Here is a 12,575-nt window from a genome sequence, read left to right as displayed (position 1 = left end):
TCATGCTGTATTTTTGACTGTACTTTGGAGTCTTTGGTGACCTTATTCATCTTTATTTCCTTTTAGAACAATAATAAAAAAATCAAACTGATAGGTTAAGTAAAATAGGTCATAGAAAGAGTCAAAAAAGCATCTATCCATGGCTCTCAGTGGCCTTGTTCTGAGTTTTGATAAAATGACATTGTAAGTATTTTGTCTCATATCCATAGTACCACCTGCATTTTTAACTATAGCTGCAAGAAGATATGGTAGAAGAGGAAGTGGGGGGAAAGCAAATGTATAAATTCATCCCCTTGTATAATAAAATAATATAAAGCCCCCCCCTCAAAGTGCAATGGTTTATTATGAAACAGCTGATCATTGCTGTGCCAAATGGAACAGTCTTGCTTTTTATTCCACCCCACCTGTTTCCCTTTATCTCTTCCTGGCCTTTTGTCTATTACACAGTTGGAGGTGGTAAAATACCGTGTAAAAATGCCAAAGATTTTTGCTTCAGTAACATGATCACTGGCATGGACTCGCATAAGTTTCTTCAGCAGTGTTTCTGCACGCCTGAAACTCCGATAAACTGTTCGCTTCCTTCATGCCTTACTGCACACATGGTTCATTACCGTACTGTGAGAGGAAGGAAATAATTTTGATTTAAAAGTTACATCTGTTGTATTAGCAGTTCGCTGTTGTGAAAAGGGGCGAAAAGAACATAAGGAATATTTAAAAAAAAAAAAAAAAAAACTTCCTTTGTCACTGAAAGCCTATTTGGTTTGGGCATGATCAGGATTGCAAAAAGGAATACAGTCTCTGAAGTGAGAAGCAAAGCACCAAGACTTGTTGAGCCGCTGGCACTCACCGTGCTGCCTGTGCAGCTGAGCCCCAGCCATGCCGGCAGCACAGCCGTGATGGGGAAGGATGGATGGGGCAAAGACAAAGAAATGTTGACTCGCTTGATTTATATATTTGGAGTGTGGATATAAAGCTTCTGTCACATTGATTAACTTCTAGGAAGGCTAAGTCTCCTGACTTAGCCAGAGAGAGCTTTTGGTTTTTTCCCTTAGCTTAATTCATTATTGCTCAAGGCCACGCAGTAATTTATTAAAGGCTGAAGGCATATGTTGGCTCTAAATCCCCGCGAAATGCGATTCCTGCAGCTGCCAGGCGAGCTGGTGGCCTTAGGGAGGGGATGGGGCTTCTGCATCCCACACGCTGGAGAGAGCTGGGACAGCAGCTCCGCACAGAGACCCTGCTCCTCACCACCACCACCACCTCCCTTTCGGCTGGGAAAGAGTCTGTTGCCCACGCTTGAGCAGAGAGAGGAACCTCCCAGCAAGAAATCAGTGTAATGGTATCTAAATGCCCATTCCTGCCACAATTTTGACTGTGTAACGTTAGAGGTTCTCTTGGTCATAAGTCAGGTGTATCCCAAAGCCTCCTTTTTTTTACTGAACAGCTCAGATCCTTTACATCCAAGCACAACACAGGAATAGCATTTATTTATTTCTTTGTAGTGCATGCTGTTGAGTTTTGCTGAAGTACCCACAGAAGTACAGTACAGTGGGGAACAATCATCTAAGTGATGATAATTTTTTCACTTTTATTGAGAACGTTGTACTAGCGGATAATTATTTTTTTTAAGAACAGCCTCCTGGAGTCATGGTATTATATGAAAAAGACAGTTTTACTTCTTGCTTACTTTCTTGCCGCCTTCTTCTTTTTCATCGTCCTAACCACTATAAAAAAGATGCTTTAAAGCATGAAGGCTGATATTTCCAAGCTAGGAGGCAAAATGTACCTCGGTTTCACTTACTGCAAAACCATCTCACTATTTCCCAGTAGAGTGGACACTCAGAGAGGAACATGCAGTTCCCTCTGAAAAGTTTTTGTAGATCAATACATGGTTTCTTGTGATACCTTCAGCTGGAGCCAACCAGGCTGGAAGAGCAGACAGGAGAAGCTGCTGCTTATTGCCCCTTTCTGTCTCTCCTTGCAGAAGGTTGTGGACTTTTATTTATTCTTCTGCTCAGGATTGACCTTCAGCTGCAAGTTTCAGGATACCAAACTTGGTCTCACCTTGCAGAGAACACCTTTCTTTATAAGATTGTTTCTTAACAAGGAGGAGCTTAGCAATCACCCAAGTGAGGGTGGTTCTTTTAACTGAATGGTGAAAAGCTCTTCTTAGAGGACCATGGCCAAAATGTAGATAAGACGTTAGACCCCACCAGAAGAGGTTCTGGGCTGTGGATTCGCCTAGGACAGACAAGAAGATGTGGTGTTTCTATTCAGTTTTTCACTTTTGCTCAGTTGAATGTTTCCTCCAAACTAGAACCAACCCAATCCTTGATTTTTCTCTGTCCCATCCAGCGATCTCAGCACTGCCTTGCCTGTGAAACAAAGACTTTTTCCCCCATTTTAACATAACACAAGGGGCACGGTAAAGTATAAATAACAGGCCACTGAGGTCAGTAGGTAAACTGTTTGCATTTTTATGTTAAGGTTAGGGTTTGGGAGAGAGAAAAACTTGTCAGGAAGTAGCAAATAAAGCTGTGTAGTAACACTATTGAAAGCAATATTAAATCAAAATAGGTTTTCAAAACCCATACAAAAGTGTAACCTGAGTTTAAGCAATTGAGGCACTTAATAGGTTGTACTACAACACTGTGCCCAGACCAAGCAATTAGCCAAGCAGATTCTTCCAGCTTCAAATATCTCTAAAGCAGCTCCTGGCATTTATCCAGTTTTCACTCAAATACTTTTGTGCCTAAACCAAATGTATTTGTGATGGGCAACATTAAAAACAGCTTTGGAGAGACTTCCTGCATTAGGTTTTGTCCTGCTTTGATTTGATTGTATTTCTCTAGGCCTTTCACTTACCATTTTGAATACGAAGTCTTTGCTAATGCTCTGAGTGTTACTTTGCCTAATTTGTAAGCTTGGAGGCCCGTGAATCCTTTCTTTGAAATTTGCTTTAACTGTGGGAAATAGGAAGTGAGCAGGGAGAAAAAAATCTTTTATAGCGAGTTGCTTGTTCGGACTATAAATTAGGCCCTGCACAATGGAAGCAGAAGGAGGCAAGCCTGCTTTTCTGGAGCCCGCGACGCGCTGGAAAAGATATGAGCTTTCAAGGATAACTGGGCAGAGACTGCTTTGCTGCATGTTTGCTTTACGAGCATGAAAAAAAGACTTGCAGCTAATATTTGTCTATGAAAAGCGGTTTAGTCAGTAACCTTGCACAGTCCTCAGCAAAGAGGAATCCCTACTTAGCAGCAAACAAATAGTAAACATTTCCATTCGTCACCTTTTGGGGATGTGTTAGGAAACTTTTAAAGCCTGTCTTTGGTTTTACACAATGGGTATTGTCAAAGCTTAACACCCCAGGCACCTACACAGTAATAAAGGATATTTATGCAACACAGCTCATTCTTGCCATGACTTCCATTTGGAAATAAATATGAAGAAAGTATTAAATTACACATACACTGTGAGTCTTTGAGTCACTTCAGTAGGATAACACTTGATTTTCAGTGGAAGACGTGCTACAGGCTGGCTAAAGCTTAAGGCTTCAAGGAGTAGAATGCTGGCCCTTTTGAAGTCAGTGGGAAATTTGCCAGTAGTACCAAGATTTTATGCCTAAGTTTGGCAGCCATTAAACAAATTTGAGTAACTTTCCTCATATTAACAATCTGGTGGAATTCGGCTTACTCAACTTCACATATGTTTGTAGGATCAGGTTTTCTATGAGCCTGGTGTTCGTGTCAATGTAACATTTGTCCATTACTAAAGGAAAAGATTGCCCCCTCTTTTTAAGTAACACCTTACTAGAAGTCATCCTGCTGGAGCAGGAAATCTTCTGCATAGAAAGGTGGCATTTTAAGGTGACCTAATAAAAGGGGGGGTGACTCAAAAATAAACCTAAAACATCTTCCCCAGCTTTGTCACTGCATTTCTCTTGTGGCTTTGGTAAGTCATTTAACCTGGCTGCAAGGCAGTGTTTTCCTGGGCAAAGGATGGTGATAATAATAGTCATTTGCTCCTCAAAAATGTTGTGAAGGATAGAAGAATTAATATCTACTTAAAATGGCACTTAAGTTCCATTTTATTTTACCTGATTTTGTTTCAGGTAGGTCCTGAGACAGTTGCATTTTTAAGAACATAAAAGAGTTCCATTTTCTCCTTTGCCATAACTTGTGGGTTTAACAGAGCTCTGTATAATGAGTATTCCCATATGTAGTCTAACTTTCTTTTGTTGCAAGGAACATCCACCCCCCTCTAGTAAAGGAGAGACCGTAATGTTAAAATTACAGGTGACTCTCGGGGATTTTGAGGGACAGCTGACAAAAATTAGAAATACTCTTAACTGCTTTAATAGAAGAAACTGTGAATCAATAATGACCTCTTTATTCATTAGCATCTCTAACCCACCGCTTTCCATCTCCAGATGGAAGTGGCTGTTGAAATGCAGAGTATGTAATAAATAATGCGTATTTCAATGTGGATCACTTGACAAATCATTAAAATACTGTCACCTCTGGGGAGGAAGACGCCTGCCACTTAAACAGGCACTTGATCAGTTTTACAGCAGACATAAAATGAAAGACAGAAAAAAAAAAGTTCTTTTCTGGAACATATCAAAGCAATTTTAAGTGCATAGTTCCCTGTAAGTTTGATGACCACAGTGAATGAGGACCTCATTTTTTTATCTTTTCTCCTCTCTATGCCTGCCACTCCCCAAGCACCATCATGGTCCATATCTGTGTGTCAGGGCATTAGCTTATACCTTTTTCAGTGGGAAGAAAGGCTGCTTTATGAATCCACACTACAATTTCCATAGTCTCATGGCTTACCCTTGGTCTCTGATGCTGATCCACTCCCACCCTGTTTAGTTTATGCAGTCTAGTGAAGGCATAAATCACGGAGCTGTGGCTTGCACAGTCACGGTGCAAGCTTTGTGGTGGATAAAGCTTTATGCCCTCCTCTGCTTTCCCAATTTGCCAATGATCCCAAAATGCAATAGATATAATGGGAAATGAATACCAGCACTGGGGTGATCACATAGCACATAAACAAAACAGCATGTCAACGCTGTAGCAGTACCTTTAAGAGACATTGGTGTGCACCTGTACATTTTTTTTTCCTTACAGAATAGCTTGAGCTTGCACACAGCAATGTTAAAAACAAATGCACAGGTACGAGCCTGTCCCTGGCAGCTTCCTTGTTCAAGGTAAACCATGCTGTACTAGCATCAGCAGAATCAAACACTCTTGCTATTTGCAGTCGAATCCATTTGAAAAGTTTTTACTTCTCTGTTAAACTATCTAAAACGATACATGAGAAAGTTTTTGGCCACTAATTAAAAGTAAAATAAATTGTGGTGTTGTCTGTGTTAACAATGCAGCAGTAAAATAATCCAGCCATGTTACAGTGGTACCTGGCAAGGACTGAGGGTATCAAAACTGTTCAAGAAGATACCTTTAAGTATTAAACACTGGTAATCGGATTATCCCCAACTCATATTGCTTCAGTGTTTCTTCCTTACACTAACAAAAGTGGTTCAGCACTTGGTCTGTGTCCCATTAGAGTAGAGTTGAAGTCTTTCATTTTTTACTCAGGCTTTCTTTCATATATTACAACTCATTTCTTCACATATTTTTCAGATGTGGGTTCAGCTTTTTTTTTTTTTTCCTCAGTCAGGTCAGAAACATGCCTTGATATATTGTATAGCAACAACAAAAATTAAAAAAGCTAAGTAAATCTTCATCATTATTATAGGCCTAGCAATGTATATTTCCCCCCAATTTTATTGCTATCTGTCCAAGAATGAAGCATAACTTAATATAGGCTTCGCCCTGCTTCACTCTGGCGTACCCTAATCTGGTGAAAATTAAATCGTATGGAATGCGCAGTTGAAGTCCTATGCCATTTAACTTACAGAGCATTTTATTTCAGCTGTCTTTTAAACAGTTCCCAGGCTAGTTCATTACGACTGCTGCTTACAATTGCTCATGTTCCTTCTGGTAATGTGTTCTGCAAACCCTTCCACATATCATGGAAATCTAAAGTTTCATTTCTCTCTGAGGCCAACATCTGTTTGTGCAATATTGCAGTAAAAGTATAACTGTATTTTTCTTCTGTTAAGAAAGTATGGGTGAACAGGGCTTGATCAAGCAAAATAATGAAATATTTGCTTAAAAAAGATCCAAGTGCTTTTCAGAACAACAAAGAAAATATCATGAGGGATGGGTCAAGTCTCCTAGCCTTAGGAAAGAGTCCTGTGCATGGCCTTTCCCGTGTCATTCATTGGACTATTTCTTATTTCAAAGCCTTTGAATAAAAAGATTGTTCCATTTCACTCTCTGCAAAATTAGGTGTGTGCTTTCATGGGCATATTCTGCAAAAGATACTTTTTGTTTCCAGTACTGAAAAAGAGGCAACTCTTTGCATTTCCTCTTTCAGTATTACGTAGTTTGTCAAGGGTTTTGCTGCCACACTGCCCTAAGTAATCTATAGCATACGAAGCCTGGAAAGCAGATTTTCTTCAGGGAGTGACTCCTCCAATGGTGAAAAACACAAAAACTCGTTGGAGCCACACATGCATAACATTGCATAGTCACATAACTTTTGAAAGACAAAGCTTGGGAAGTAGTGATTCTTATTAGTTACCAGGGTCAGCTTGTGATATATTGAAATGGGTATAATAGGCAACAACGGCAGCATCCTGGCTGCCTTCCCCCCCTCCAAGTTTCTTTAGGGACCAGTACCAAGGTTTTAAAGACAGTCTTGAAGCAAATGGCACAGCATTCATTCACATTTTTAGCAGAAGTCCTACTGTTCATAAACTGCAACAGAAAGGAGGTAAATAGGTGTTCAAGGGGAAAGTGAATTAGTTGGCAATAAAGACAGCCATCACTGGCAAAGGAAGAGCAAGGATGAAACCATAAAAATAATCCTTCCCTGTCACCAGTGCCCTGAGATTACCTGTCCTTAGTGGTATGTATTGATCTGTGTGGGGTGGGCTTACATGGTCATGAGGTCATGTCTCCTGTTCTCACCTCATCAAGTGTCACCATTCCTAACACAGCCTAAGATGTAACAGCAACTTGAAGTCTCCACTGCTGTCATGATTTGACATCGCTAGTACGTCCCAACGCAATATATCGTGCAGAAAACAACACAGGATTTAGCCAAATCTTGATTGTATAAAAAGCAGATTTAAGTAACATGAAAAGGATTATTTTATAGCCTTATTAATAGTGAAGGGGAAAGGAAATCCCATAATAGCTCTAGAAGTCTCTTGTAACCAGAGCAGTTACAAGGGACGACAAAACCTTTCCTATGACCATTGCAGGAACATTTTCCAATCTATAGATACTAAAAATACAGACTTCCTTGTCAGGCTCTGAGTAGGTCTTATAATTAGGAACATTTTGCCTCCAAAGTCATATCCTTACTATTTCTTTTGTTCTGAACAGTAAGCATTTAATATTAAATGATGTTTCTCAGTCCCATCATACAGCAGCATAACATCATCAGCCATCTAAAGTAAATTACATTTCTCTAGGTGCCTATTCAGTAATCTGACGAGACTTCAATAACTTCAATTGTTTTTCTTTTATTAACTGTAGGTTCTGATCAAAGTGTTGGATAACAATGATAATGGCCCAGAATTCTCTCACCCAAGTTATGATGTCACCATTTCAGAGGACATCCTCCCTGATACTGAAATTCTGCAAATTGAAGCTATAGACAGAGATGAAAAGCATAAGTTGAGCTACACTATTCACAGCAGCATCGATACAGTCAGCATGAGAAAATTCAGAATTGATCCCAGCACTGGGGTGCTCTATACTGCTGAGAGATTAGACCACGAAGCTCAAGATAAGCACATCCTTAATGTCATGGTAAGAATGCCATATTCACTTGGCTCAGGACACAATCACTGCTGCTTCAGGTGCATATGTGCCTTAGTCTTTGCATGAGCAGAGGACTCTTAGAGCAGTAAGTAGTCATTAATTTCATCATGCCTGCCCTGCTCTGTATTTATTTTACATTTTTTATTTGGGCTTTTTGGGAAACTTCTTGTGAATTCATTGTATGGAATAGGATATGATTTGCTATCTCAAGGGAGAGCAAGCAGGAAATTATTTAATCTCTTGGCGTATGGTCCTTTCACTCAAGGTAATTTTCAGAGTTTCTGAAGTGAGGCTGAAAGTTATTTGAGAAGTTATTCACAGGGAGATAACTGCTTTCTTGCCATAGAGAATGCTACAGCCTTTCTGAATACAAGCCTCATTTATAGTTTAATTTTACGGACTTATTTCAGTACATAAACTGTTGATATACAAAATAGCTTTCATCTACATTTCCAAATGTTTGGGTATGCAGAAAAAAAATTAATTACCATTTATTGCTCAGTGTGCCCCGAATTACAGAACATAAGTCTGTGTGTTTTCAAGTAAAGATTGTATATTATGGGCTGAAGGTTAATAAAAAAAAATCTGTGTTCGTTTAAACATTGTAGTCTTCTATTTTCTTTAACCACTTAAGACTCCTGCAGAAGAGATCTTGGAAGGAACAGCTCATGACATGTTAGGTATGGGGCCATCTTTGGGTGGGGGACCCTAGAGCTGCTGTGAGATCCAGCGAGCAGGAGCTGAGTGGGGTCTCAGCTCACAGAGTAACAAGCTGCAAGTCCTTTGGCGAGCAGGCTAATAAATAAATATAGACTGAATCACAGAGAGACATGGCTGACAGAGGTAATTTCCTGGTGCTTGGTTTTGATCTCCACCTGATACAGTAGGTTTTTTGCTCTATTTAAGAAGAACCAAACTTTTGGGGATCGTGTTGGCAGGATTATCAGTGTAGCAGTGCTGAGATATTTTGTATGGGGTTGAGAGAGGTGTGATAAATGATACCTCTGTTGGGAGTGCTGAGCACTTCTTAAGGTAATATCTACTCTGCTTAGTATTGGTATGATCATCTTCAAAAAGGTATGTACATAAATAATGATGAGAAAGTCCATTGGCAGCTACAGGCAGTAGACTGACACACGACTGATCATAGTGGGTAAAATTGTAGCTCTTTGAAAGAAGGAGCAATGGGCAAGGTATATTTGCCTCTATGCTGTAAAGCAGGGAATGGCTGGGCAAAGGCATGACCATTTGGCATGTGTTAAAAAAAAGTATTTCTTGCAAACCTAAAACCGAATTTAGAATGTTATGTGGTTGCCACTTTAAAAATTCATATCATGATGGTTAGTTGCCATGTATTTTTCCACAAGTGAAAAAAAAAAGTCCCTAAGCTCTTCCTGTTTCTTTAATTTTACTATCTACCATCTCACATATGAATATATTTTAGACTGTTCCTTAGGACAAATGGATTTTTTTATTACTTTGTATTTAATAGAACTGAAAGTATTATTAGCACTGAGATGAGTAATATTTATGAATTTTTACTATGTGGATATCAAGATGTGTATTATGCACTTGTTCTATAGGTCCGAGATCAAGAATTCCCTTATAGAAGAAACCTGGCCAGAGTCATCATAAATGTGGAAGACTCCAATGACCATAGTCCATACTTTACCAGCCCGTTGTACGAAGCCTCAGTGTTTGAATCAGCAGCAGTTGGATCAGCAGTCTTGCAGGTCACGGCTTTGGACAAAGACAAAGGAGAAAACGCAGAGCTTATCTACACTATTGAAGCAGGTTAGGACAGAGGCTGAAAATGTAGCGTCATGAGTCATGTCATACACAGAGCAGTGCTGTGACGGTGGTCCGTCTTGACACACAAGTCAACTTTGGTCTACCTTCTCCTGTAGAGCTGGGCAAAGGAAACACCCTCCTGTTGGTTGTTTTTTATTTTGAAGCTACTATACCCCAAACCTGTCAGAAAAGAATCTCATTCTCATTCACTAGATGGCTACAGAGCCTTGTAGCTCTAAGTCAGTGGTTCAAAACCATCACAGAAGATAGTTATTGAAAGCTACAGCCAGTGACTTGTTTTCAGGTTGCTGGCTTCAGTGTAGTACACAGTGGATCCTCCATGAACAAATGCCACAACAGCTGGTATGTCCTGGCATCTTTGCCAATATTCGGACCAGAGGAACACGGAGACTAACACCAGGACTATGCTATAGACTTCTGTCAGCAGAGCTGTAGCATTTTAATGGCACAAGGTCTCCTGAAACTAAAGGAGGGCATGGTGATACCGGATTAAAATTGCTTTTGCTGTTAAACTCTGGATATTTACATTCATGACATAATCTCTACCAGCAAAAGCATTCCTCTGCCAGTGCAACAGCACAGTTATGACAAATTAGCATTATCTATGCCACACATGCAAGTGAAATAACTTTCTGTGGCTCACATGGATCTGAAGTTAAGAATTATCTCTGAGATAAACCATTAAGGTATATACAAGAGGAGTGCCTGGAAAAAGAGAGAACAAAGTAGAAATTTGTAACCTTTGGGTTTTTTAATGTTTCCTTTCTACTTTTTTTTTATTAGTAATATGAATCTTTCTGTTGTGATAATAGCAAAACTTGAAACCTATCTTGCCCTAAAAAGAAGTCTCATGTACTGCAGATAGTCTCCTTATTAATCAGATCACAAGCCTTTCCCAGCATTAGGATCTGATCCTACAGGATCATTATTTACCCCTATATTGTTATAAAGACTTGTCACCAGCGAGGATGGCTTACATCAATTAGGAACAGGCTAAATGACAAAAAATAAGTAATGAAATAAAGATATCTACACCATCTCATATTGATTTAACTTCATATAGTTCAAGCTCACACCTTAAATTCATAGAATCATAGAACCATAGAATCGTTAAGGTTGGAAAAGACCCTTAAGATCATTGAGTCCAACTGTTAACCTATCACTGCCAAGTCCACCACTAAACCATGTCCCTAAGCACCACATCTACCCATCTTTTAAATACCTCCAGGGATGGAGACTCAACCACTTCCCTGGGCAGCCTGTTCCAATGCCTGACTACACTTTCAGTGAAGAAGATTTTCCTAATATCCAACCTAAACTTAGCCTGGCGCAGCTTGAGGCCGTTTCCTCTCATCCTATTGCTTGTTACTAGGGAGAAGAGGCCAGCCCCCACCTCACTACAACCTCCTTTCAGGTAGTTGTAGAGAGTGATAAGGTCTCCCCTCAGCCTCCTCTTCTCCAGACGAAACAACCCCAGCTCCCTCAGCCGCTCCTCATAAGACTTGTGCTCTAGACCCTTCACCAGCTTTGTTGCCCTCCTCTGGACACGCTCCAGAGTCTCAGTGTCCTTCTTGTAGTGAGGGGCCCAAAACTGAACACAGTACTCGAGATGCAGCCTTACCAGTGCCAAGTAGAGGGCCACTGTATAATCTGAAGCTTAAAGAAGACCCAAGGAACTTTTTTCTGTCATTATCCTGTATGCTCTGTGGAAGCAGAGTCCCTTAAGCAAACTAGGAGGTGAAGTCTTTTGCAGCTAAAAGTATTGAACTTAGACCCTTGTGGTCCTACAAAGATCTTAGCACTACAAAACAAATATTTCCTTTATGCACTGCATTTGGTCTTACCAGTTATTTCTCAGTGTTCTCCAGTGGCCTGTAGCTTAGATCAGGGGAAATTTTACACGTGCCCAGGCAGGACAACACTGTGCTTTATAGAATGAACTCTGAGCAGACCAGATCAGGTTCCTAGGTCAATGTTTTTCAAGACTGTTCCCAGCTTTTTCTTGGCATATTATTACTATTATGGTCTCCAACCCAATCACCTATAGGTGCCACCATAATGTAAAGAACAACCTGACATGATAGGACTATGACTCCCGTACACTGGAAATAAAATCATACATGATGCAGACAGAAAAATATGATTATTAGAAAGGATGCTTTAGCTGTTAGATGGTCCTTTTTAGTCTGCATGTTTTTCTCTTTTCTAGAGGCTCTCTCTTCCATTACAGCCTGTTTCTGTTTCATCATGAGCTCTCCCTGCAGTGTCAGACTTCAAACTTCCACACGCACTCCCCCAGTTTCATTATCCATGGATGTTCTAATCCCAGATGCATCAAAATTCAGTTTTCTGCTGCTGTAGTTCCTATGATCCATAAAATCTGCAGTTGAAGATACTGATTTTAACTGCAGCATTCAGATTGTACACAGCCCTTACATTCAGGGGAATTACTTACATCATCTTACATGTGAAGAGAGCAATTGGTAAAGAAAGTACCTTTTGTGTAATTTCATAAGAAATTCCTAAAGGGAAGAACCAGCTCTGGCCTTACATGAGGCAGCCAGTGGCTAAGAATTATTTGTATTAGCAAGCGCTGACAAAATAACTGCATCAGCATTTGTAGTGTCTGCAAATGTGACAGATACTGTGATCTTTATGAGAATTTGTAGCTCTGGCAGTATCTCCGCTCCTCAGTGAATAGCATAATTTTTGTTTTAACTAGTAGAGTAAACTTTACTGATCTAAAATGATGGATATAAATAGAAAGCCACTACCAGTATTGAAATACATACAGTAGTGTGTAGCTTAAATTAGCCTCCAAGCCCCAGAATTTACAATAGATAGTGAATCACACCTTAAAAA

The 12,575-nt window shown here is 39.9% G+C and overlaps 1 protein-coding gene across 6 annotated transcripts in view; it reads left to right on the top strand.

The window, feature by feature from the left end:
• Positions 1-12,575, top strand: part of FAT3 (FAT atypical cadherin 3) — a 323,469-nt gene that overhangs the window by 227,719 nt on the left and 83,175 nt on the right. For all 6 annotated transcript variants that reach the window (XM_009470374.2, XM_087758042.1, XM_087758041.1 and 3 more), the window contains 2 exons: positions 7,614-7,889; positions 9,485-9,695. In XM_009470374.2, coding sequence (XP_009468649.1) covers positions 7,614-7,889; positions 9,485-9,695 — 487 coding nt within the window. The remainder of the gene's footprint in view (positions 1-7,613; positions 7,890-9,484; positions 9,696-12,575) is intronic.

The sequence above is a fragment of the Nipponia nippon genome, unplaced genomic scaffold (assembly GCF_047370975.1).
Source record: "Nipponia nippon isolate SJK-2023a ecotype South Korea unplaced genomic scaffold, ASM4737097v1 scaffold_2, whole genome shotgun sequence".
NCBI lineage: Eukaryota > Metazoa > Chordata > Aves > Pelecaniformes > Threskiornithidae > Nipponia > Nipponia nippon.
Note: the sequence above shows the minus strand (reverse complement) of the source record. Positions and strands in the feature narration are given on the sequence as shown.